The sequence below is a fragment of the Oncorhynchus keta genome, chromosome 35 (genome assembly GCF_023373465.1).
Source record: "Oncorhynchus keta strain PuntledgeMale-10-30-2019 chromosome 35, Oket_V2, whole genome shotgun sequence".
Lineage (NCBI taxonomy): Eukaryota > Metazoa > Chordata > Actinopteri > Salmoniformes > Salmonidae > Oncorhynchus > Oncorhynchus keta.
In genome coordinates this window covers 3,212,065-3,239,365 of record NC_068455.1, presented here as the reverse complement: position 1 = coordinate 3,239,365, position 27,301 = coordinate 3,212,065, and the positions used below count along the sequence as shown (strand labels likewise).

Below are 27,301 nucleotides of genomic sequence, written 5' to 3'. Positions count from 1 at the left end.
CAGACCAGGCCTCAGCTCACCGGGCTCGGGTCAGACCAGGCCTCAGCTCACCGGGCTCGGGTCAGACCAGGCCTCAGCTCACCGGGCTCGGGCTCACCGGGCTCGGGTCAGACCAGGCCTCAGCTCACCGGGCTCGGGTCAGACCAGGCCTCAGCTCACCGGGCTCGGGTCAGACCAGGCCTCAGCCCACCGGGCTCGGGTCAGACCAGGCCTCAGCTCACCGGGCTCGGGTCAGACCAGGCCTCAGCTCACCGGGCTCGGGTCAGACCAGGCCTCAGCTCACCGGGCTTGGGTCAGACCAGGCCTCAGCTCACCGGGCTTGGGTCAGACCAGGCCTCAGCTCACCGGGCTTGGGTCAGACCAGGCCTCAGCTCACCGGGCTTGGGTCAGACCAGGCCTCAGCTCACCGGGCTTGGGCCTCAGACCAGGCCTCAGCTCACCGGGCTTGGGTCAGACCAGGCCTCAGCTCACCGGGCTTGGGTCAGACCAGGCCTCAGCTCACCGGGCTTGGGCCTCAGACCAGGCCTCAGCTCACCGGGCTTGGGTCAGACCAGGCCTCAGCTCACCGGGCTTGGGTCAGACCAGGCCTCAGCTCACCGGGCTTGGGTCAGACCAGGCCTCAGCTCAACGGGCTTGGGTCAGACCAGGCCTCAGCTCACCGGGCTTGGGTCAGACCAGGCCTCAGCTCACCGGGCTCGGGTCAGACAAGGCCTCACACTTCAGCCCACCGGGCTTGGGGAACTCAGACAAGACCTCAGGCTTCAGCCCACCGGGCTTGGGTCAAAGCAAGATCGAATTTTCAGTGCCAATCTGATGAGAACTCTTAAACTGCATTCGGGTCTACCTGGTGGGATAATGCAGTCCGGCAGTTTCAATTATGTGTGTGCCTGGAACTGAGAGCCAATCTGCTTCTACTTTGTGTAAAATGTAAATACACTAAAGGCTTCTACCTGGTGGGATAATGTGCCAATCTGCCTCTACCTGGTGGGATAATGTGCCAATCTGCTTCTACCTGGTGGGATAATGTGCCAATCTGCCTCTACCTGGTGGGATAATGTGCCAATCTGCTTCTACCTGGTGGGATGATGTGCCAATCTGCTTCTACCTGGTGGGATGATGTGCCAATCTGCTTCTACCTGGTGGGATAATGTGCCAATCTGCTTCTACCTGGTGGGTCAATGTGCCAATCTGCTTCTACCTGGTGGGATAATGTGCCAATCTGCTTCTACCTGGTGGGATAATGTGCCAATCTGCCTCTACCTGGTGGGATAATGTGCCAATCTGCTTCTACCTGGTGGGATAATGTGCCAATCTGCTTCTACCTGGTGGATAATGCCAATCTGCTTCTAATGCGCCAATCTGCTTCTACCTGGTGGGATAATGTGCCAATCTGCTTCTACCTGGTGGGATAATGTGCCAATCTGCTTCTACCTGGTGGGATAATGTGCCAATCTGCTTCTACCTGGTGGGATAATGTGCCAATCTGCTTCTACCTGGTGGGATAATGTGCCAATCTGCTTCTACCTGGTGGGATAATGTGCCAATCTGCCTCTACCTGGTGGGATAATGTGCCAATCTGCTTCTACCTGGTGGGATAATGTGCCAATCTGCTTCTACCTGGTGGGATAATGTGCCAATCTGCTTCTACCTGGTGGGATAATGTGCCAATCTGCTTCTACCTGGTGGGATGATGTGCCAATCTTCTGCTGCTCAAACTGTGGAAATGCATTAGGATGCCACATTGGGGAAAATATTGTCATACATTTTTTGAGGGGGTGTAAAGTGTTCCCGGGACAGTTACCGGTGTTAATCCCTACCCAATACTTGTGGTAAGCAGACCCTAGGTAGGTACTATTAGTGCATCACACTCTCAAATGGAGCCCTATTCCCTACTTAGTGTCCCTACGTTTGCTCAGAGCCCAATAGGCCCTGGTCAAAAATAGTGCACTACAGAATAGGGCTCCATTTGGGTCGAAGCCTTGGTAGTGGGTTAGTTACTGACCTCTGGCTCTGCTCTCCTCCAGGTCTGCTGTGGCGGTACTGGATCGGCTGGACAGGGACGCCACCGTGGCCGGGGACTCACTCTGGAGCAGCCTGGCTACCCTGGCTGCTAGAGAACTGCTGCTGCTGCCACCATCACTCAGAGCATCTCCACCCTGATCCCCACCGTGGGCCGGCTCAGACAGACCTCCACACCCCTGCTCAGAGCCCACGGGACAGGAGGACGAAGAGGACGAAGAGCTTCCCTCTTCTGGAGCCATCTGCACTTCTGTGTGTCCTCCTTCCACTGTTGTTGTTGGAGCCTGCTGCAGCTTGCCAACGCCAGCATCACCCAATGAGGGACCAGGTTGGCTGACCGGCATAACTGACAACAGCACAGGGCCAATCCGCGTGTCCGAGAGGCCAGCACTGCAGCCCTCAGGCTCCGCCCTCCGCACGGATTCGGTCAGGAGGAAGGTGGAGCTACTGCCAGAGATGTCCTGTGGTGGTCTCCCATAATGCTCTCTGTGCTCAGAACTGTCCTGTGGTGGTCTTCCATAATGCTCTCTGTGCTCAGAACTGTCCTGTGGTGGTCTCCCATAATGCTCTCTGTCTTCAGAACTGTCCCTTTGTCTTCCATTATGCTCTCGATCTTCAGAACTGTCATGTGATCTCCCATGATGCTCTCTGTCTTCAGAACTGTCCCTTGGTCTCCCATGATGCTCTCTGTCTTCAGAACTGTCCCTTGGTCTCCCATGATGCTCTCGGTCTTCAGAACTGTCCTGTGGTCTTCCATAATGCTCTCTGTCCTGTAGTAGTCTCCCAGACTCCTCTCTGGCGGTTGTGGACTGATGCTCTGCTTCTCTGGTTAGCCTGACATGACCTTCCCCGCTGTAGGCAGTGCTCTCCCTCTTCCTAACTGCCGGCAGCATGGAGTCAGAGGAGGAGCGGGCCCAAAGCAAGGAGGAGTGACTCCTTGGGTCCCCCACCCCGGCCCCACCAGAGGAGGAGGTGAAGGAGGAGTCCTGGAATACCTCCATCTTCCTCCTGCGAGAGAGGAGCAGGATGTCGTCGTCAGAGTGGAGGAGGTGGGAGGAGGCACCGGAGGAGGCGCCAGAGGTGGAGGACCCACCAGACACAATGTTTTCAGCCCGACCCAGCAGAAGCCTAATGTCCTGCAGAGTCTGGGAGCCTACGAAGGAATCATCAGGATCACTACGATCCATGGTGGTGTTAACCTGGGGACAGGACGCTACTGCACTGTCTCTGTACTGAGACAAGACGTCTCTGTCCATGTCTCTGTTCCTGTATAAACTGTCTCGGTCTCCATCTTTGTAGTGAGATAAGCTGTTTTTGACCCTGTCTCTGTACTGAGATAAGCTGTCAGCACTGGACTCAAGCCCCCCTGCCAGTTCTATAGCAGCTTGGGTGGAGACATTCACTCTGCTGTCTCTCTGATGTTGTTCAGTGGACTGTAGGTCCGGAAGCAAGGCAGGGTACTTTTTATTTTTGGACTCTGGTGCAGGGAGCTGGTAGAAGTCAAGGGGCTGGGTGGACTGTGGTGCAGGGGAGGATGGCTGGAGGCAGTGAGGATCCTGCTGGGAGTCCCGGAGCACTGTGTTCTCCACTGAGATATCCAAGGGGCAGAGGGCCATCCTCAGACTGCCCTGGCTGGGAAACCTGTCTCTGTCTGGTCCCGGAGAGGGGGACAGGCAGCTCCTGGTGTTCTCTGCCTGGCTCCTTATGGGATGGAGATGGAGGCTGTCCACACTGAGAGGTAGAGACATGCTTGAGGCCACAGACAGCAGGCTGGACCTGGAGAACTCTCCTTTATGAGGGCTGTCGCCTGGGAACACCACGGAAGAGGAGAGGATGTTACTTGGGTCTAATCTTGAATGCTGATTGGTTAAAACCGCATTTCAGACATTCCACAAGTTGTCACCGGCTAAATCTATGATGTTAAAATGTCTATTTAGTCTGTCTGTTCCATCTGACTGCACAATCCACTGTCTCATCAGCCCAGCCAGGCAATTTATAAACTTGATCTCCACTATATGGAGACGAAGGTCAACTAGTTTGAAGTGTGTCCAGATTCAGTTTGAAGTGATTGTGTTAGCTGTGTTGTTGGCTATTTCCTCTGAACAACAGTGTCCTGATGAGAGAACATTTTCACCTGGTAGAGAACATTTTCACCTGGTAGAGAACATTTTCACCTGGTAGAGAACATTTTCACCTGGTAGAGAACATTTTCACCTGGTATAGAACATTTTCACCTGGTAGAGAACATTTTCACCTGGTAGAGAACATTTTCACCTGGTATAGAACATTTTCACCTGGTAGAGAACATTTTCACCTGGTATAGAACATTTTCACCTGGTAGAGAACATTTTCACCTGGTAGAGAACATTTTCACCTGGTAGAGAACATTTTCACCTGGTATAGAACATTTTCACCTGGTAGAGAACATTTTCACCTGGTATAGAACATTTTCACCTGGTAGAGAACATTTTCACCTGGTAGAGAACATTTTCACCTGGTATAGAACATTTTCACCTGGTATAGAACATTTTCACCTGGTAGAGAACATTTTCACCTGGTATAGAACATTTTCACCTGGTATAGAACATTTTCACCTGGTAGAGAACATTTTCACCTGGTATAGAACATTTTCACCTGGTATTTTCAGAACATTTTCACCTGGTAGAGAACATTTTCACCTGGTAGAGAACATTTTCACCTGGTATAGAACATTTTCACCTGGTATAGAACATTTTCACCTGGTAGAGAACATTTTCACCTGGTAGAGAACATTTTCACCTGGTATAGAACATTTTCACCTGGTAGAGAACATTTTCACCTGGTAGAGAACATTTTCACCTGGTATAGAACATTTTCACCTGGTAGAGAACATTTTCACCTGGTATAGAACATTTTCACCTGGTAGAGAACATTTTCACCTGGCACCTGGTAGAGAACATTTTCACCTGGTAGAGAACATTTTCACCTGGTAGAGAACATTTGGGCCTCATTGGCTCATCGTTATGGATGTATCCAAATAAATGTCACTAGAAAACAGCTTCAACAAATGCAGCTACTATGTTGTTATTCTGGCCACACTGTTTGACGTGACTGTAAGTTAGCTGTAGTTGAACATTTTTAGAACCACCTGGTATAGTTACAGAACATTTAGACTGACCTGGTATAGATACAGAACATTTGGGTCACCTGATACAGAACAAAAAGACTTTCTCACCATGGTACAGAACATTTTCACCCATAGATACAGAACATTTTCTGACCTGGTATAGAACAGAACAACAAGACTGGTAGAGGTCCAACATTTTCACCTGGATACAGAACAACAAGACTGAGAACGACTGGGTCACCATAGATACAGAACAACAAGACTTGGGTCACCATGGATACAGAACAAAAGACTGAACGACTTGGGTCCATAGATACAGAACAAAAAGACTGATCGACTGGGTGGATGTACAGAACAACAAGACTAAATGTCACCATACAAAAACAAGACTTCAACAAATACAGAACACTTTGACTGGGTTCCATTACAGAACAACAAGACTGACACTGTTTGATACAGAACGTGACTGTATAGATACAGAACAACAAGACTGAGACTGGGTCGGGTCGATACAGAACAAGACTGAACAATAAGATAAACGATCAATGGGTCCAAAAGACTGGAACGACTGGGTTCCATAGATACAGAACAAAAGACTGAACATTTCCATAGATACAGAACAACAAGACTGAACGACAACGACTGGGTCGGGTCCATAGATACAGAACAAAAGACTGAACGACTGGGTCGGGTCCATAGATACAGAACAACAAGACTGAACGACTGGGTCGGGTCCATAGATACAGAACAAAAAGACTGAACGACTGGGTCGGGTCCATAGATACAGAACAAAAGACTGAACGACTGGGTCGGGTCCATAGATACAGAACAAAAGACTGAACGACTGGGTCGGATACAGAACAAAAGACTGAACCTGGGTCTCGTCCATAGATACAGAACAACAAGACTGAACGACTGGGTCGTCCATAGATACAGAACAACAAGACTGAACCATAGATACAGAACAACAAGACTGAACGACTGGGTCTCGTCCATAGATACAGAACAACAAGACTGAACGACTGGGTCGGGTCCATAGATACAGAACAACAAGACTGAACGACTGGGTCGGGTCCATAGATACAGAACAACAAGACTGAACGACTGGGTCGGGTCCATAGATACAGAACAACAAGACTGAACGACTGGGTCTCGTCCATAGTTACAGAACAAAAAGACTGAACGACTGGGCCCATAGGAACAACAAGACATTTAGACTGAACGACTGGGTCTCCAGATACAGAACACTGAACAGAACAAGACTGAACGACTGGGTCGATAGATACAGAACAACAAGACTGAACGACTGGGTCGGGTCCATAGATACAGAACAAAAGACTGACCTGGGTTTAGATACGAACAAAAGACTGAACGACTGGGTTCTGGTCCATAGATACAGAACATACAAGACTGAAATGGGTCTAACACCATAGATACAGAACAACAAGACTGAACGACTGGGTCTACCTCCATAGATACAGAACATAAGACTGAACGACTGGGTCGAGTCCATAGATACAGAACATAAGACTGAACGACTGGGTCGAGTCCATAGATACAGAACAAAAAGACTGAACGACTGGGTCGAGTCCATAGATACAGAACAAAAAGACTGAACGACTGGGTCGAGTCCATAGATACAGAACAAAAAGACTGAACGACTGGGTCGTGTCTCTCCGGCAACTGAACCAATAGAACGAACGACCAGCTGGCTTGGGAAGCAACCCTATATTTGTTTCGGGACTATTTCTGGTGGAAGGATGAAATAATAAGAATAAATTCATAACACTGCCCTTTAGGATGGATGGCTACCTACCTACCTACCTACCTACCTACCTACCTACCTACCTACCTACCTACCTACCTACCTACCTACCTACCTACCTACCTACCTACCTACCTACCATCAGAAGGTTTGTTCTTCAGGATGGTTACCTACCTACCTACCATCAGAAGGTTGTTCTTCAGGATGGTTACCTACCTACCATCAGAAGGCTGTCCTTCAGGATGGTTACCTACCTACCATCAGAAGGCTGTCCTTCAGGATGGTTACCTACCTACCATCAGAAGGCGGTCCTTTAGGATGGTTACCTACCTACCTACCTACCACCAGAAGGCTGTCATTTAGGATGGCTACCTACCTACCTTCAGAAGGCTGTCCTTTAGGATGGTTACCTACCTACCATCAGAAGGCTGTCCTTTAGGATGGTTACCTACCTACCTACCATCAGAAGGCTGTCCTTTAGGATGGTTACCTACCTACCATCAGAAGGCTGTCCTTTAGGATGATTACCTACCTACCTACCTACCTACCTACCATCAGAAGGCTGTCCTTTAGGATGGTTACCTACCTACCTACCATCAGAAGGCTGTCCTTTAGGATGGTTACCTACCTACCATCAGAAGGCTGTCCTTTAGGATGATTACCTACCTACCTACCTACCTACCTACCTACCTACCATCAGAAGGCTGTCCTTTAGGATGGTTACCTACCTACCTACCATCAGAAGGCTGTCCTTTAGGATGGTTACCTACCTACCACCATCAGAAGGCTGTCCTTTAGGATGAGTTACCTACCTACCATCAGAAGGCTGTCCTTTAGGATGATTACCTACCTACCTACCATCAGAAGGCTGTCCTTTAGGATGGTTACCTACCTACCATCAGAAGGCTGTCCTTTAGGATGAGTTACCTACCTACCTACCATCAGAAGGCTGTCCTTTAGGATGGTTACCTACCTACCATCAGAAGGATGTCCTTTAGGATGATTACCTACCTACCTACCTACCTACCTACCTACCTACCTACCTACCTACCTACCATCAGAAGGCTGTCCTTTAGGATGGTTACCTACCTACCTACCTACCATCAGAAGGCTGTCCTTTAGGATGGTTACCTACCTACCATCAGAAGGCTGTCCTTTAGGATGGTTACCTACCTACCATCAGAAGGCTGTCCTTTTGGATGGTTACCTACCTACCATCAGAAGGCTGTCCTTTAGGATGAGTTACCTACCATCAGAAGGCTGTCCTTTAGGATGGTTACCTACCTACCATCAGAAGGCTGTCCTTTAGGATGATTACCTACCTACCTACCTACCTACCTACCTACCTACCTACCTACCTACCTACCATCAGAAGGCTGTCCTTTAGGATGGTTACCTACCTACCATCAGAAGGCTGTCCTTTAGGATGGTTACCTACCTACCTACCATCAGAAGGCTGTCCTTTAGAAGGCTTGGTTACCTACCTAACATCAGAAGGCTGTCCTTTAGGATGGTTACCTACCTAACAACCATCAGAAGGCTGTCCTTTAGGATGGTTACCTACCTACCATCAGAAGGCTGTCCTTCAGGATGGTTACCTACCTACCATCAGAAGGCTGTCCTTTAGGATGGTTACCTACCTACCATCAGAAGGCTGTCCTTCAGGATGGCTACCTACCTACCATCAGAAGGCTATCCTTTAGGATGGTTACCTACCTACCTTCAGAAGGCTGTCCTTTAGGATGGTTACCTACCTACCATCATCAGAAGGCTGCTGTCCTTTAGGATGGTTACCTACCTACCATCAGAAGGCTGTCCTTTAGGATGGTTACCTACCTACTGTCCATCAGAAGGCTGTCCTTTAGGATGGTTACCTACCTACCACCAGAAGGCTGTCCTTTAGGATGGTTACCTACCTACCATGTCCTTTAGGATGGTTACCTACCTACCATCAGAAGTTTTGTTCTTCAGGATGGTTACCTACGTACCTACCATCAGAAGGTTGTTCTTCAGGATGGTTACCTACCAACCTACCATCAGAAGGCTGTCCTTCAGGATGGTTACCTACCTACCATCAGAAGGCTGTCCTTCAGGATGGTTACCTACCTACCTACCTACCTACCTACCACCAGAAGGCTGTCATTTAGGATGGCTACCTACCTACCTTCAGAAGGCTGTCCTTTAGGATGGTTACCTACCTACCTACCATCAGAAGGCTGTCCTTTAGGATGGTTACCTACCTACCTACCATCAGAAGGCTGTCCTTTAGGATGGTTACCTACCTACCATCAGAAGGCTGTCCTTTAGGATGATTACCTACCTACCTACCTACCTACCTACCTACCTACCATCAGAAGGCTGTCCTTTAGGATGGTTACCTACCTACCTACCATCAGAAGGCTGTCCTTTAGGATGGTTACCTACCTACCTACCATCAGAAGGCTGTCCTTTAGGATGAGTTACCTACCTACCATCAGAAGGCTGTCCTTTAGGATGATTACCTACCTACCTACCTACCTACCTACCTACCTACCTACCTACCTACCATCAGAAGGCTGTCCTTTAGGATGGTTACCTACCTACCATCAGAAGGCTGTCCTTTAGGATGAGTTACCTACCTACCTACCTACCATCAGAAGGCTGTCCTTTAGGATGGTTACCTACCTACCATCAGAAGGCTGTCCTTTAGGATGATTACCTACCTACCTACCTACCTACCTACCTACCTACCATCAGAAGGCTGTCCTTTAGGATGGTTACCTACCTACCATCAGAAGGCTGTCCTTTAGGATGGTTACCTACCTACCTACCATCAGAAGGCTGTCCTTTAGGATGGTTACCTACCATCAGAAGGCTGTCCTTTAGGATGGTTACCTACCTACCATCAGAAGGTTGTTCTTCAGGATGGTTACCTACCAACCTACCATCAGAAGGCTGTCCTTCAGGATGGTTACCTACCTACCATCAGAAGGCTGTCCTTCAGGATGGTTACCTACCTACCTACCTACCTACCTACCTACCACCAGAAGGCTGTCATTTAGGATGGCTACCTACCTACCTTCAGAAGGCTGTCCTTTAGGATGGTTACCTACCTACCTACCATCAGAAGGCTGTCCTTTAGGATGGTTACCTACCTACCTACCATCAGAAGGCTGTCCTTTAGGATGGTTACCTACCTACCATCAGAAGGCTGTCCTTTAGGATGATTACCTACCTACCTACCTACCTACCTACCTACCTACCATCAGAAGGCTGTCCTTTAGGATGGTTACCTACCTACCTACCATCAGAAGGCTGTCCTTTAGGATGGTTACCTACCTACCTACCTACCATCAGAAGGCTGTCCTTTAGGATGAGTTACCTACCTACCATCAGAAGGCTTTCCTTTAGGATGATTACCTACCTACCTACCTACCTACCTACCTACCTGCCTACCTACCTACCATCAGAAGGCTGTCCTTTAGGATGGTTACCTACCTACCATCAGAAGGCTGTCCTTTAGGATGGTTACCTACCTACCTACCATCAGAAGGCTGTCCTTTAGGATGGTTACCTACCTACCACCAGAAGGTTTGTTCTTCAGGATGGTTACCTACCTACCTACCTACCATCAGAAGGTTGTTCTTCAGGATGGTTACCTACCAACCTACCATCAGAAGGCTGTCCTTCAGGATGGTTACCTACCTACCATCAGAAGGCTGTCCTTCAGGATGGTTACCTACCTACCTACCTACCACCAGAAGGCTGTCATTTAGGATGGCTACCTACCTACCTTCAGAAGGCTGTCCTTTAGGATGGTTACCTACCTACCATCAGAAGGCTGTCCTTTAGGATGGTTACCTACCTACCTACCATCAGAAGGCTGTCCTTTAGGATGATTACCTACCTACCTACCTACCATCAGAAGGCTGTCCTTTAGGATGGTTACCTACCTACCATCAGAAGGCTGTCCTTTAGGATGGTTACCTACCTACCTACCATCAGAAGGCTGTCCTTTAGGATGAGTTACCTACCTACCATCAGAAGGCTGTCCTTTAGGATGATTACCTACCTACCTACCTACCTACCTACCTACCTACCTACCTACCTACCTACCTACCTACCTACCATCAGAAGGCTGTCCTTTAGGATGGTTACCTACCTACCATCAGAAGGCTGTCCTTTAGGATGAGTTACCTACCTACCTACCTACCATCAGAAGGCTGTCCTTTAGGATGGTTACCTACCTACCATCAGAAGGCTGTCCTTTAGGATGATTACCTACCTACCTACCTACCTACCTACCTACCATCAGAAGGCTGTCCTTTAGGATGGTTACCTACCTACCATCAGAAGGCTGTCCTTTAGGATGGTTACCTACCTACCATCAGAAGGCTGTCCTTTAGGATGGTTACCTACCTACCATCAGAAGGCTGTCCTTTAGGATGAGTTACCTACCATCAGAAGGCTGTCCTTTAGGATGGTTACCTACCTACCATCAGAAGGCTGTCCTTTAGGATGATTACCTACCTACCTACCTACCTACCTACCTACCTACCTACCTACCATCAGAAGGCTGTCCTTTAGGATGGTTACCTACCTACCATCAGAAGGCTGTCCTTTAGGATGGTTACCTACCTACCTACCATCAGAAGGCTGTCCTTTAGGATGGTTACCTACCTACCATCAGAAGGCTGTCCTTTAGGATGGTTACCTACCTACCTACCATCAGAAGGCTGTCCTTTAGGATGGTTACCTACCTACCATCAGAAGGCTGTCCTTTAGGATGGTTACCTACCTACCTACCATCAGAAGGCTGTCCTTTAGGATGGTTACCTACCTACCATCAGAAGGATGTCCTTCAGGATGGTTACCTACCTACCATCAGAAGGCTGTCCTTTAGGATGGTTACCTACCTACCATCAGAAGGCTGTCCTTCAGGATGGCTACCTACCTACCATCAGAAGGCTGTCCTTTAGGATGGTTACCTACCTACCTTCAGAAGGCTGTCCTTTAGGATGGTTACCTACCTACCACCAGAAGGCTGTCCTTTAGGATGGTTACCTACCTACCATCAGAAGGCTGTCCTTCAGGATGGTTACCTACCTACCATCAGAAGGCTGTCCTTTAGGATGGTTACCTACCTACCATCAGAAGGCTGTCCTTTAGGATGGCTACCTACCTACCTTCAGAAGGCTGTCCTTTAGGATGGTTACCTACCTACCTACCATCAGAAGGCTGTCCTTTAGGATGGTTACCTACCTACCTACCATCAGAAGGCTGTCCTTTAGGATGGTTACCTACCTACCTACCTACCATCAGAAGGCTGTGCGCTCTTGGTTGGCGTGCCAGTGGCTGTGGATCCCTTTATGGTGCACAGATCAGTGGGAGAGAACTCTGGCTCTCTGATTGGCCCTCGAGGTCCAAAGGGATTGAGGATCGTAGAAGGAGATTGGTCGATCCCAAGGTTGTGAAGGTACATCTGCAGATCAGAATCAAAACAGTCATATACAGTGAATCCATGAGAATATGTCATTGTATAGATGTGGTGTTATTTTCAGATCGACAGAGCAGCCGACATTGGGCACCAATCCCTCTTCACATAAGTTGTAAAATGAGTCTTTACCGGAATCCTTTCTTCAATGTTGAGCTCCCTCTCCCTGTGTGGTGAGGATGGTTTGGAGGACCAGTACGGGGCATAGTTATCCACCTCCAGACTGACCACAGAAGAAGAAGAAGCCCTGACGGGCACCTCAAAGTTCTGCCCACTGTGGCCACTGTCCCGGGAGCTGGAGAGGACGTCTCGCTTTGATGACACGTTATGGAAGAGTCCCAGGCTGATGAAGGGAGAGGGCTCGGTTGGAGCACCACTGGGCTGTTCAGGTCCACCTCCTGACTGAACCCTGTCTGACCCTGACCCTCCCCGGCTCCTCTCCAACTCCCTGGGCTGCCCTGTAGCACTCTCCTCCTCTGGCTGTGTCTGACTGCTGTCCTGGTCAGTGTGTGTCTGTGCACGCTGAGCTCTCTGGATAGACGTGACCACTGTGTTGAGGGAGGAGTGGGACTGAGACCTGGCCAGGGGGGATGGCCCTCCTACAGGCCCTGCTGTGTCCTCTCTCTCAGGAAGACCACTACCCGCTGCCTCCCCTCTGCTAGGGGAGGAGGGTCCAGATTCACACATGGTGAGGGTCTGGTTGCCCCGCTGTGGAAGAGTCAACATACAGGTCAGAGAGTCAGAGACTGCATCATATGCCTTCTGCTTGGGAGAGACCCCGGAGAAGCTCTGAAGAGACAAGTTGTCATAGAAAGACATCTTGTTTGAACTTTGGTTGGCCTTCCAGGCATCAACCTTCTGTAGGTAGTTAAGACTGGGGAGAGAATGGTGGCTTCTTCCCGAGGGCTCCTGTACGGTCTCTCTGGCAGGCAGAGGGGGGTCCCGGACAGGGGTGGCTCTATCAGGCTGGGGCTGGGAGGAGACTCTGGAGCCCGAGGAGCGCTGAGAGACCTCCATGTTAAAGCTGAGGGCTGACAGCTTAGTGCTGGATCTGACTGGACCGTGGAGGAACACACCTGGGGTGGACTGGGACACGGGCTGAGGGAGAAGGCTCAGGAACGAGACGTCTGGTTCTGTGCCTGTCTGGTTCCCTGAGGACCAGAGGTCTCTCTCCCGATGGCCTCGCTCCACACTGAACCCTGCTGAAAACTGGGGCCCGACCCCAGCCCCTGGCCCTAACACACTGGCCCGTAGCCCTCTGGTCACGCTCGTCCTCCCTTTGGCGGATCCAGTGGTTGAAACGTTAGGTGTATTGGTGACAATGTCAGGTGTGTTGACTTCACTGTGTAAGGAGGGTATGGGCCCACGGCTGGTACCTCCCTGGGTCTCTGCTCCAGGCTCAGAGTCCAGACTCCTCTCTCGCTCCGAGCAGAGCTGCCTGCGGGACGCATCACTGCTTTCATCCGGCTGGCTGCTCAGGGAACGGATGGTGATGTTGGAAATTTCAGACATCCGTGAAGACTGTTTACTTTTGAGTTTCTCCGTCTTCTCAGGTGAGACGTCAGGCAGCTGCTCAGGTGAGACGTCAGGCAGCAGCTCAGGTGAGACGTCAGGTAGCAGCTCAGGTGAGACGGAGGCTCCACCTTGAGGGCCTTCTCTTTTCCCTGTGACTGGCGGCGAGACGTCAGGCAGCAGCTCAGGTGGTTTGGAAACACAGCTGTCACTCCTGGATTCTCCCCTAAAGAAGTTAGTCCTGTTGCGAGAGGTCTCAGAGGCAGAGGAGATGGCACTGCTGCTACCGCTGGGCATGCCAACGTCCTTCTGGAGCAGATCCAGCAGCTTTCTGCCAGGGATGTGCCCGCTGAGGAACGGAGCGTTGTCGTCAGGGAGAACGGCCAGAGGTCTGTCTGGGTCAAGGAGACTGGTCCGTGTCTAGTGATCAGAACCAGAAACCGACTTTATTCGCCAAGGACATTTACATATACACAGAATTTTACTAGGTGATATGGTAATGCCAGCATTAGAGAAAATATAGAGACAGACTGCCCCCGACCAGTACCCCAGAACGATGAGTCTTCTGCCCCTCGTTATCCCTGACGGTGGCTGGGTAGCGGTCCTCCTCTGGTTGTCCCAACCCTTCACCAGGGGACATGCTGTGTTCGGAGAGGGAGCAGCAGCTACTGGCCCTCTCCTCTGACCGAGACAGGGTGGAGGTGTGACCCAGAGGGTGCTGAGACAGAAAGCATAAATCTTACCAAACACAAAACAAACCAGCTATGGACACTAATTGGGGCAGCAGGTAGCCTCGAGATTAGAGCATTGGGCCAGTAGCTGAAAAGTCGCTGGTTTGAATCCCAGAGCAGACAAGAGGAAAAAATATGTCACTTGTGCCCTTCAGCAAGGCGCTTAACCCTAATTGCTTCAGGGGCGCTGGTGACAATGGTGACCCTGGCCCCACTACCTAGGGGTGTCTAAGGGGGAGTTGGGATATGGTGACCCTGGCCCCACTACCTAGGGGTGTCTAAGGGGAGTTGGGATATGGTGACCCTGGCCCCACTACCTAGGGGTGTCTAAGGGGAGTTGGGATATGGTGACCCTGGCCCCACTACCTAGGGGTGTCTAAGGGGAGTTGGGATATGGTGACCCTGGCCCCACTACCTAGGGGTGTCTAAGGGGAGTTGGGATATGGTGACCCTGGCCCCACTACCTAGGGGTGTCTAAGGGGAGTTGGGATATGGTGACCCTGGCCCCACTACCTAGGGGTGTCTAAGGGGAGTTGGGATATGGTGACCCTGGCCCCACTACCTAGGGGTGTCTAAGGGGAGTTGGGATATGGTGACCCTGGCCCCACTACCTAGGGGTGTCTAAGGGGAGTTGGGATATGGTGACCCTGGCCCCACTACCTAGGGGTGTCTAAGGGGGAGTTGGGATATGGTGACCCTGGCCCCACTACCTAGGGGTGTCTAAGGGGAGTTGGGATATGGTGACCCTGGCCCCACTACCTAGGGGTGTCTAAGGGGGAGTTGGGATATGGTGACCCTGGCCCCACTACCTAGGGGTGTCTAAGGGGGAGTTGGGATATGGTGACCCTGGCCCCACTACCTAGGGGTGTCTAAGGGGGAGTTGGGATATGGTGACCCTGGCCCCACTACCTAGGGGTGTCTAAGGGGGAGTTGGGATATGGTGACCCTGGCCCCACTACCTAGGGGTGTCTAAGGGGGAGTTGGGATATGGTGACCCTGGCCCCACTACCTAGGGGTGTCTAAGGGGGAGTTGGGATATGGTGACCCTGGCCCCACTACCTAGGGGTGTCTAAGGGGAGTTGGGATATGGTGACCCTGGCCCCACTACCTAGGGGTGTCTAAGGGGAGTTGGGATATGGTGACCCTGGCCCCACTACCTAGGGGTGTCTAAGGGGAGTTGGGATATGGTGACCCTGGCCCCACTACCTAGGGGTGTCTAAGGGGAGTTGGGATATGGTGACCCTGGCCCCACTACCTAGGGGTGTCTAAGGGGGAGTTGGGATATGGTGACCCTGGCCCCACTACCTAGGGGTGTCTAAGGGGAGTTGGGATATGGTGACCCTGGCCCCACTACCTAGGGGTGTCTAAGGGGGTTGGGATATGGTGACCCTGGCCCCACTACCTAGGGTGTCTAAGGGGAGTTGGGATATGGTGACCCTGGCCCCACTACCTAGGGGTGTCTAAGGGGGAGTTGGGATATGGTGACCCTGGCCCCACTACCTAGGGGTGTCTAAGGGGAGTTGGGATATGGTGACCCTGGCCCCACTACCTAGGGGTGTCTAAGGGGAGTTGGGATATGGTGACCCTGGCCCCACTACCTAGGGGTGTCTAAGGGGGAGTTGGGATATGGTGACCCTGGCCCCACTACCTAGGGGTGTCTAAGGGGAGTTGGGATATGGTGACCCTGGCCCCACTACCTAGGGGTGTCTAAGGGGAGTTGGGATATGGTGACCCTGGCCCCACTACCTAGGGGTGTCTAAGGGGAGTTGGGATATGGTGACCCTGGCCCCACTACCTAGGGGTGTCTAAGGGGGAGTTGGGATATGGTGACCCTGGCCCCACTACCTAGGGGTGTCTAAGGGGAGTTGGGATATGGTGACTGGCCCCACTACCTAGGGGTGTCTAAGGGGGAGTTGGGATATGGTGACCCTGGCCCCACTACCTAGGGGTGTCTAAGGGGAGTTGGGATATGGTGACCCTGGCCCCACTACCTAGGGGTGTCTAAGGGGAGTTGGGATATGGTGACCCTGGCCCCACTACCTAGGGGTGTCTAAGGGGAGTTGGGATATGGTGACCCTGGCCCCACTACCTAGGGGTGTCTAAGGGGAGTTGGGATATGGTGACCCTGGCCCCACTACCTAGGGGTGTCTAAGGGGAGTTGGGATATGGTGACCCTGGCCCCACTACCTAGGGGTGTCTAAGGGGAGTTGGGATATGGTGACCCTGGCCCCACTACCTAGGGGTGTCTAAGGGGAGTTGGGATATGGTGAACCCATGGCCCACACTTGTACCAGTGTCTAACAGGAGTTGGGATATGGTGACCCTGGCCCCACTACCTAATTGTCTAAGGGGAGTTGGGATAGATGACCACTGGCCACTACCTAGGGGTGTCTAAGGGGAGTTGGGATATGGTGACCCTGGCCCCACTACCTAGGGGCGTCTAAGGGGTGTTGGGATCTGGTGACCCTGGCCCCACTACCTAGGGGTGTCTAAGGGGTGTTGGGATATGGTGACCCTGGCCCCACTACCTAGGGGTGTCTAAGGGGGAGTTGGGATATGGTGACCCTGGCCCCACTACCTAGGGGTGTCTAAGGGGGAGTTGGGATATGCAAAAACCACATTTCCAATACACACTTGTACCAGTGTCTAACAGGACAAATATAAACACCCCCTAAATTATTATTATAATTGTCTTGTTGCTACCAGATCCACTAAACAATATCACCAGACAATGTTTATTTTCTGTCTATTCTTTGTTTCCTCTGACGGTGTTGGCTCTGTGATCTGGTGGTGTTGGCTCTGTGATCTGGTGGTGTTAGCTCTGTGATCTGGTGGTGTTAGCTCTGTGATCTGGTGGTGTTGGCTCTGTGATCTGGTGGTGTTAGCTCTGTGATCTGGTGGTGTTAGCTCTGTGATCTGGTGGTGTTGGCTCTGTGATCTGGTGGTGTTGGCTCTGTGATCTGGTGGTGTTAGCTCTGTGATCTGGTGGTGTTGGCTCTGTGATCTGGTGGTGTTAGCTCTGTGATCTGGTGGTGTTAGCTCTGTGATCTCGAGATGTTAGCTCCATTTGGCAGGCTAGCACAGTAAGAGGGACAAGATGTAGCAAGCATTGGTTACTATATGAAGGTTACAGGTAGAGAAAGATCAGCTGACCTCAGACAGGGTGGAGTTGTAGGCTAGAGGATGCTGGGACAGAGAGGAACGCTGAGGGTCAGACGGCTGGACAACGCCGCTACTGCCCTTCTTGGCCTGTGGTGTCAGAAACCTCTCGGAGGCTACAGACACGTCTGGAGACCCCCTGACAAGACAAACAGGAGACGTGCATAACCAAGCACGGGTTACTTTTCAATAACCTAAAAGTATTCATGCTGATATAGTGACCTTTGTTCCTTATAGTAATCAAACTATTATTTTAATAAACGGTTTTGTTTTCTAATGAAGAAAGCGTTACCTTAAAGGGGCAAACTCTAAGTCTGTTGTTTGTTGGCAGAGAGAGTATCCCGAGAAGTCGTACTCTGGTAGCAGAGCAAGGGCAGGTGACAGACGACTGTCCTGAAACTCTAATGAAAAAAATAATAAAATCAACATATTAAAAACAACGACATGTATTACAACGTTATCTCTATCATTGCTGGTGATTAATTCATCTGTGAGACCCATGTTAAAAAAACAGAACAGAAAGGTTGTTTTATGACAGACACAAGACAGACAGCTAGTTTCAAAGAGCAAAATCTGTCATCTAGTTGTTGGGAGTTGCCAGTGCCTTGCCAGTGCCTTGTCATGTTGAAAGTGTGTCTGTACGTATGGTTGGCACAGTGCTGAGACTGACCCTCCATAGCACGGTGAACTTCGTGTCTTACCCAGACCCAGGAACTGACTCCTGTCCTCTTCTGCTGGGAGATGGAACCATGACTCGGTCCTCTGAAACTTAGAAGGAAAAAAAACTCCTCAATCACAGAATAAAACAGTAACTCTTCAAACAACAGTTCATGTTCAGAACATAGGAGCATTAGCATTAGCATTAGCATTGTGGATCATAGACAGCAGCTGGATTACATCCCTTCTACTCGGTGACAGACCTGAGGGTGACAGCTCCAGCAACCTAATAGCTGAAAAGTTATGTTGACTGGCTAGTAAGCTAGCCCTTGGCCATGACTCTCAGTTTGATTACATTACACACAACAGTAATTCTGTAGGGAATAATATATATATATTTATTTTTATTTGTATTTTTTATAGAGCCCCAACACTCGGATTTAACATTAACATGCATCACTTCTGGTACAGCTTTGGAAACACAGGAAGGTCTTTATTTTGTATTTATTATGGATCCCCATTAGTTCCTGTCAAGGCAGCAGCTACTCTTCCTGGGGTTTATTATGGATCCCCATTAGTTCCTGTCAAGGCAGCAGCTACTCTTCCTAGGGTTTATTATGGATCCCCATTATTTCCTGAAAGGTAGCAGCTACTCTTCCTGGGGTTTATTATGGATCCCCATTATTTCCTGCCAAGGCAGCATCTACTCTTCCTGGGGTTTATTATGGATCCCCATTAGTTCCTGCCAAGACAGCAGCTACTCTTCCTGGGGTTTATTATGGATCCCATTAGTTCCTGCCAGGGCAGCAGCTACTCTTCCTGGGGTTTATTATGGATCCCCTTAGTTCCTGCCAGGGCAGCAGCTACTCTTCCTGGGGTTTATTATGGATCCTCATTAGTTCCTGCCAAGGCAGCAGCTACTCTTCCTGGGGTTTATTATGGATCCCCATTAGTTCCTGCCAAGGCAGCAGCTACTCTTCCTGGGGTTTATTATGGATCCCCATTAGTTCCTGCCAGGGCAGCAGCTACTCTTCCTGGGGTTTATTATGGATCCCCATTAGTTCCTGCCAAGGCAGCAGCTACTCTTCCTGGGGGTTATTATGGATCCCCATTAGTTCCTGCCAAGGCAGCAGCTACTCTTCCTGGGGTTTATTATGGATCCCCATTAGTTCCTGCCAAGGCAGCAGCTACTCTTCCTGGGGTTTATTATGGATCCCCATTAGTTCCTGCCAAGGCAGCAGCTACTCTTCCTGGGGTTTATTATGGATCCCCATTAGTTCCTGCCAAGGCAGCAGCTACTCTTCCTGGGGTTTATTATGGATCCCCATTAGTTCCTGCCAAGGCAGCAGCTACTCTTCCTGGGGTTTATTATGGATCCCCATTAGTTCCTGCCAAGGCAGCAGCTACTCTTCCTGGGGTTTATTATGGATCCCCATTAGTTCCTGCCAAGGCAGCAGCTACTCTTCCTGGGGTTTATTATGGATCCCCATTAGTTCCTGTCAAGGCAGCAGCTACTCTTCCTGGGGTTTATTATGGATCCCCATTAGTTCCTGCCAAGGCAGCAGCTACTCTTCCTGGGGTTTATTATGGATCCCCATTAGTTCCTGTCAAGGCAGCAGCTACTCTTCCTGGGGTTTATTATGGATCCCCATTAGTTCCTGTCAAGGCAGCAGCTACTCTTCCTGGGGTTTATTATGGATCTCCATTAGTTCCTGCCAAGGCAGCAGCTACTCTTCCTGGGGTTTATTATGGATCCCCATTAGTTCCTGCCCCCATTAGTTCCTGCAAGCAGCTACTCTTCCTGGGGTTTATTATGGATCCCCATTAGTTCCTGTCAAGGCAGCAGCTACTCTTCCTGGGGTTTATTATGGATCCCCATTAGTTCCTGTCAAGGCAGCAGCTACTCTTCCTGGGGTTTATTATGGATCCCCATTAGTTCCTGTCAAGGCAGCAGCTACTCTTCCTGGGGTTTATTATGGATCCCCATTAGTTCCTGTCAAGGCAGCAGCTACTCTTCCTGGGGTTTATTATGGATCCCCATTAGTTCCTGCCAAGGCAGCAGCTACTCTTCCTGGGGTTTATTATGGATCCCCATTAGTTCCTGCCAAGGCAGCAGCTACTCTTCCTGGGGTTTATTATGGATCCCCATTAGTTCCTGCCAAGGCAGCAGCTACTCTTCCTGGGGTTTATTATGGATCCCCATTAGTTCCTGCCAAGGCAGCAGCTACTCTTCCTGGGGTTTATTATGGATCCCCATTAGTTCCTGCCAAGGCAGCAGCTACTCTTCCTGGGGTTTATTATGGATCCCCATTAGTTCCTGCCAAGGCAGCAGCTACTCTTCCTGGGGTTTATTATGGATCCCCATTAGTTCCTGTCAAGGCAGCAGCTACTCTTCCTGGGGTTTATTATGGATCCCCATTAGTTCCTGCCAAGGCAGCAGCTACTCTTCCTGGGGTTTATTATGGATCCCCATTAGTTCCTGTCAAGGCAGCAGCTACTCTTCCTGGGGTTTATTATGGATCTCCATTAGTTCCTGCCAAGGCAGCAGCTACTCTTCCTGGGGTTTATTATGGATCCCCATTAGTTCCTGCCAAGGCAGCAGCTACTCTTCCTGGGGTTTATTATGGATCCCCATTAGTTCCTGTCAAGGCAGCAGCTACTCTTCCTGGGGTTTATTATGGATCCCCATTAGTTCCTGCCAAGGCAGCAGCTACTCTTCCTGGGGTTTATTATGGATCCCCATTAGTTCCTGCCAAGGCAGCAGCTACTCTTCCTGGGGTTTATTATGGATCCCCATTAGTTCCTATCAAGGCAGCAGCTACTCTTCCTGGGGTTTATTATGGATCCCCATTAGTTCCTGTCAAGGCAGCAGCTACTCTTCCTGGGGTTTATTATGGATCCCCATTAGTTCCTGTCAAGGCAGCAGCTACTCTTCCTGGGGTTTATTATGGATCCCCATTATTTCCTGCCAAGGCAGCATCTACTCTTCCTGGGGTTTATTATGGATCCCCATTAGTTCCTGCCAAGGCAGCAGCTACTCTTCCTGGGGTGTATTATGGACCCCCATTAGTTCCTGTCAAGACAGCAGCTACTCTTCCTGGGGTTTATTATGGATCCCCATTAGTTCCTGTCAAGGCAGCATCTATTCTTCCTGGGGTTTATTATGGATCCCCATTAGTTCCTGTCAAGACAGCAGCCACTCTTCCTGGGGTTTATTGTGGATCTCCATTAGTTCCTGCCAAGGCAGCATCTACTCTTCCTGGGGTTTATTATGGATCCCCATTAGTTCCTGCCAAGGCAGCAGCTACTCTTCCTGGGGTTTATTATGGATCCCCATTAGTTCCTGCCAAGGCAGCAGCTACTCTTCCTGAGTTTATTATGGATCCCCATTAGTTCCTGCCAAGGCAGCAGCTACTCTTCCTGGGGTTTATTATGGATCCCCATTAGTTCCTGCCAAGGCAGCAGCTACTCTTCCTGGGGTTTATTATGGATACCCATTAGTTCCTGCCAAGGTAGCAGCTACTCTTCCTGGGGTTTATTATGGATCCCCATTAGTTCCTGCCAAGGCAGCAGCTACTCTTCCTGGGGTTTATTATGGATCTCCATTAGTTCCTGCCAAGGCAGCAGCTACTCTTCCTGGGGTTTATTATGGATCCCCATTAGTTCCTGCCAAGGCAGCAGCTACTCTTCCTGGGGTTTATTATGGATCCCCATTAGTTCCTGCCAAGGCAGCAGCTACTCTTCCTGGGGTTTATTATGGATCTCCATTAGTTCCTGCCAAGGCAGCAGCTACTCTTCCTGGGGTTTATTATGGATCCCCATTAGTTCCTGCCAAGGCAGCAGCTACTCTTCCTGGGGTTTATTATGGATCCCCATTAGTTCCTGCCAAGGCAGCAGCTACTCTTCCTGGGGTTTATTATGGATCTCCATTAGTTCCTGCCAAGGCAGCAGCTACTCTTCCTGGGGTTTATTATGGATCCCCATTAGTTCCTGCCAAGGCAGCAGCTACTCTTCCTGGGGTTTATTATGGATCTCCATTAGTTCCTGCCAAGGCAGCAGCTACTCTTCCTGGGGTTTATTATGGATCCCCATTAGTTCCTGCCAAGGCAGCAGCTACTCTTCCTGGGGTTTATTATGGATCCCCATTAGTTCCTGCCAAGGCAGCAGCTACTCTTCCTGGGGTTTATTATGGATCCCCATTAGTTCCTGCCAAGGCAGCAGCTACTCTTCCTGGGGTTTATTATGGATCCCCATTAGTTCCTGCCAAGGCAGCAGCTACTCTTCCTGGGGTTTATTATGGATCCCCATTAGTTCCTGCCAAGGCAGCAGCTACTCTTCCTGGGGTTTATTATGGATCCCCATTAGTTCCTGCCAAGGCAGCAGCTACTCTTCCTGGGGTTTATTATGGATCCCCATTAGTTCCTGCCAAGGCAGCAGCTACTCTTCCTGGGGTTTATTATGGATCCCCATTAGTTCCTGCCAAGGCAGCAGCTACTCTTCCTGGGGTTTATTATGGATCCCCATTGGTTCCTGCCAAGGCAGCAGCTACTCTTCCTGGGGTTTATTATGGATCCCCATTAGTTCCTGCCAAGGCAGCAGCTACTCTTCCTGGGGTTTATTATGGATCCCCATTGGTTCCTGCCAAGGCAGCAGCTACTCTTCCTGGGGTTTATTATGGATCCCCATTAGTTCCTGCCAAGGCAGCAGCTACTCTTCCTGGGGTTTATTATGGATCCCCATTAGTTCCTGCCAAGGCAGCAGCTACTCTCCCTAGGGTCCAGCCAAATTAAGGCAGTTTTACCATTTTAAAAACATTACAATACATTTACAACAGATTTCCCAACACACTAAGTGTGCGCCCTCTGGCCCCTACTCTACTACCACATATCTACAACACTAAATCCATGTGTACGTGTGTGTATAGTGTGTATGTTATTGTGTGTGTCTGTCTGTGCCCGTGTGTGTCTCTTCACAGTCCCCACTGCTCCATAAGGTGTATTTGAATATTATTTTTATATATTTTTTATATCATTGTATTGCTTGTATCAGGTACCTGACGTGGAATAGAGTTCCATGTAGTCATGTCTCTATGTTGTACTGTGGAATAGAGTTCCATGTAGTCATGTCTCTATGTAGTACTGTGGAATAGAGTTCCATGTAGTCATGTCTCTATGTAGTACTGTGGAATAGAGTTCCATGTAGTCATGTCTCTATGTAGTACTGTGGAATAGAGTTCCATGTAGTCATTTCTCTATGTAGTACTGTGGAATAGAGTTCCATGTAGTCATGGCTCTATGTAGTACTGTGGAATAGAGTTCCATGTAGTCATGGCTCTATGTAGTACTGTGGAATAGAGTTCCATGTAGTCATGTCTCTATGTAGTACTGTGCACCTCCCTTAGTCTGTTCTGAACTTGGGGACTGTGAAGAGACCTCTGGTGGCATGTCTTGTGGGGTAGTCAGGGTGTCTGAGCTGTGTGCCAGTAGTTCAAACAGACAGCTCGGTGATTTCAACATGTCAATAGCTCTCACAAATGCAAGTAGTGATGAAGGCAGAGAGATTGACATGCATATGATTAATGTTAGCTCTTTGTGTACATCCAAGGGCCAACCGTGTTGCCCTGTTCAAAATCAAATAGTTCTGAGCAAATCTTCTCTAGTCCCTCATTCTAGCACCTAACTACACCACTGAACAGTAGTTCAGGTGTGACAAAACCAGGGCCTGTAGGACCTGCCTTGTTGATAGTGTTGTTAAGAAGGTAGAAACTAGGGTCTGTAGGACCTGCCTTGTTGATAGTGTTGTTAAGAAGGTAGAAACTAGGGTCTGTAGGACCTGCCTTGTTGATAGTGTTGTTAAGAAGGTAGAAACTAGGGCCTGTAGGACCTGCCTTGTTGATAGTGTTGTTAAGAAGGTAGAAACTAGGACCTGTAGGACCTGCCTTGTTGATAGTGTTGTTAAGAAGGCAGAAACTAGGACCTGTAGGACCTGCCTTGTTGATAGTGTTGTTAAGAAGGTAGAAACTAGGGTCTGTAGGACCTGCCTTGTTGATAGTGTTGTTAAGAAGGTAGAAACTAGGGTCTGTAGGACCTGCCTTGTTGATAGTGCTGTTAAGAAGGTAAAAACTAGGGTCTGTAGGACCTGCCTTGTTGATAGTGTTGTTAAGAAGGTAGAAACTAGGGTCTGTCTGTAGGACCTGCCTTGTTGATAGTGCTGTTAAGAAGGTAAAAACTAGGATCTGTAGGACCTGCCTTGTTGATAGTGTTGTTAAGAAGGTAGAAACTAGGGCCTGTAGGACCTGCCTTGTTGATAGTGCTGTTAAGAAGGTAAAAACTAGGGTCTGTAGGACCTGCCTTGTTGATAGTGCTGTTAAGAAGGTAAAAACTAGGGCCTGTAGGACCTGCCTTGTTGATAGTGTTGTTAAGAAGGTAGAAACTAGGGCCTGTAGGACCTGCCTTGTTGATAGTGTTGTTAAGAAGGTAGAAACTAGGGCCTGTAGGACCTGCCTTCTTGATAGTCCTGTTAAGAAGGTAGAAACTAGGGCCTGTAGGACCTGCCTTGTTGATAGTGCTGTTAATAAGGTAGAAACTAGGGCCTGTAGGACCTGCCTTGTTGATAGTGTTGTTAAGAAGGTAGAAACTAGGGCCTGTAGGACCTGCCTTGTTGATAGTGTTGTTAAGAAGGTAGAAACTAGGGCCTGTAGGACCTGCCTTGTTGATAGTGTTGTTAAGAAGGTAAAAACTAGGGTCTGTAGGACCTGCCTTGTTGATAGTGTTGTTAAGAAGGTAGAAACTAGGGCCTGTAGGACCTGCCTTGTTGATAGTGTTGTTAAGAAGGTAGAAACTAGGGTCTGTAGGACCTGCCTTGTTGATAGTGTTGTTAAGGTAGAAACTAGGGCCTGTAGGACCTGCCTTGTTGATAGTGTTGTTAAGAAGGTAGAAACTAGGGCCTGTAGGACCTGCCTTGTTGATAGTGTTGTTAAGAAGGTAGAAACTAGGGCCTGTAGGACCTGCCTTGTTGATAGTGTTGTTAAGAAGGTAGAAACTAGGGCCTGTAGGACCTGCCTTGTTGATAGTGTTGTTAAGAAGGTAGAAACTAGGGCCTGTAGGACCTGCCTTGTTGATAGTGTTGTTAAGAAGGTAGAAACTAGGGCCTGTAGGACCTGCCTTGTTGATAGTGTTGTTAAGAAGGCAGAGCAGCGCTTTATTATGGACAGACTCCTCTCCATTTTAACTCCTGTTGTATCAACATGTTTCGACCATTACAGTGCACAATCCAGGTTACAACCAAGCAGTTTAGTCAACTCAACTCGCTCAATTTCTACATTATCTTTTATATCCGCAAGAATTTGTAAAACAATTAAATAAATAAAAAAGGTGACATTGATACACACATTTATAGGGTTAGTGTTCCCACACGGCCATATGTCCATGTTACAGCGCATGTTTACGGAAGACCACATGATCGAATGAGCTAACTGTCTTGCATGCTCCTAACACTTGTGTGTAAACAGAAGGCCACCAGAAACGCATTCACTAAAAAAAAATACTGTCGGCTGCAACTGTGATAAAGCCGGTTAACACAGTATACAGGAAGTGTATACTTTTAATTTGTGAATTTATGTTGATGTGATATGAAAGTAAAAGGGCTTTATGTTTCTAGAGCCGTATCGCAATTGAGAAGCGATTCAAGTTTAGATGGAGTATTTAACTGTTAGATCCAGTCTACCTGTGAAAATAAGTTTAGTTTGCTTGTTACTGTATCTTAATTAACGTTACTAACTACCTATTAGGTTTGAGTGGTTAGGGAAAACCTATTTGGGCAAAGCAGGCAAGACATGTGACATGGTTTATGGGTCAAATAAATGTAGCTAATCTACTTAATGTTTCTGTAGAAAACCCACACCACTGTGCTCCTTGTTCTATGTGACTGTACTAATGTATGTAACGTTAGCTACGTTAGCCGCGTTACTGGTAACTAAGTTAGCCGTGTTACTGGTAACTAAGTTAGCCGTGTTACTGGTAACTAAGTTAGCTGTGTTACTGGTAACTAAGTTAGCTGTGTTACTGGTAGCTAAACTAGACGTGTTACAGGTAGCTAAGCTAGCCATGTTACAGGTAGCTAAGCTAGCCGTGTTACAAGTAACTAAGTTAGCCATGTTACTGGTAGCTAAGCCAGCCGTGTTACTGGTAGCTAAGCTAGCCGTGTTACTGGTAACTAAATTAGCCGTGTTACTGGTAGCTAAGTTAGCCATGTTACTGGTAGCTAAGTTAGCCGTGTTACTGGTAACTAAATTAGCCATGTTACTGGTAGCTAAGTTAGCCATGTTACAGGTAGCTAAGTTAGCCATGTTACAGGTAGCTAAGCCAGCCGTGTTACAGGTAGCTAAGCCAGCCGTGTTACAGGTAGCTAAGCCAGCTGTGTTACAGATAGCTAAGTTAGCCATGTTACTGGTAGCTAAGTTAGCCATGTTACTGGTAGCTAAGTTAGCCATGTTACTGGTAGCTAAGTTAGCCATGTTACTGGTAGTTAAGCCAGCCGTGTTACAGGTAGCTAAGCCAGCTGTGTTACTGGTAGCTAAGTTAGCCATGTTACTGGTAGCTAAGTTAGCCATGTTACTGGTAGCTAAGTTAACCGTGTTACTGGTAGCTAAGTTAGCTATGTTACTGGTAGCTAAATTAGCCATGTTACTGGTAGTTAAGCCAGCCGTGTTACAGGTAGCTAAGCCAGCTGTGTTACTGGTAGCTAAGTTAGCCATGTTACTGGTAGCTAAGTTAACCGTGTTACTGGTAGCTAAGTTAACCGTGTTACTGGTAGCTAAGTTAGCCATGTTACTGGTAGCTAAGTTAGCCAATTACTGGTAGCTAAGTTAGCCGTGTTAC

At 49.1% G+C, this 27,301-nt stretch overlaps 1 protein-coding gene and 1 long non-coding RNA gene across 3 annotated transcripts in view; one reads left to right on the top strand and one right to left on the bottom strand.

Annotated features, from left to right (window-relative positions):
• alms1 (ALMS1 centrosome and basal body associated protein) overlaps positions 1-27,301 on the bottom strand; it is a 76,574-nt gene that overhangs the window by 48,337 nt on the left and 936 nt on the right. Inside the window, exons 2-8 of the mRNA XM_052495835.1 lie at positions 18,467-18,533; positions 18,058-18,166; positions 17,760-17,904; positions 14,423-14,593; positions 12,496-14,295; positions 12,186-12,351; positions 2,003-3,826 (exon numbers count right to left, since the gene is read on the bottom strand). Of these exons, the coding sequence (XP_052351795.1) occupies positions 2,003-3,826; positions 12,186-12,351; positions 12,496-14,295; positions 14,423-14,593; positions 17,760-17,904; positions 18,058-18,166; positions 18,467-18,533 (4,282 nt within the window). The remainder of the gene's footprint in view (positions 1-2,002; positions 3,827-12,185; positions 12,352-12,495; positions 14,296-14,422; positions 14,594-17,759; positions 17,905-18,057; positions 18,167-18,466; positions 18,534-27,301) is intronic.
• On the top strand, positions 24,146-25,613 carry LOC127915687 (uncharacterized). 2 transcript variants are annotated; one of them, XR_008091642.1, is made up of 3 exons: positions 24,146-24,333; positions 24,436-24,486; positions 25,355-25,613. It is a non-coding gene; the product is annotated as an uncharacterized LOC127915687 (long non-coding RNA). The 2 variants fall into 2 exon arrangements; XR_008091645.1 differs by lacking the exon at positions 25,355-25,613 and adding an exon at positions 25,205-25,297 and having other exon boundaries at positions 24,146-24,231; positions 24,385-24,486.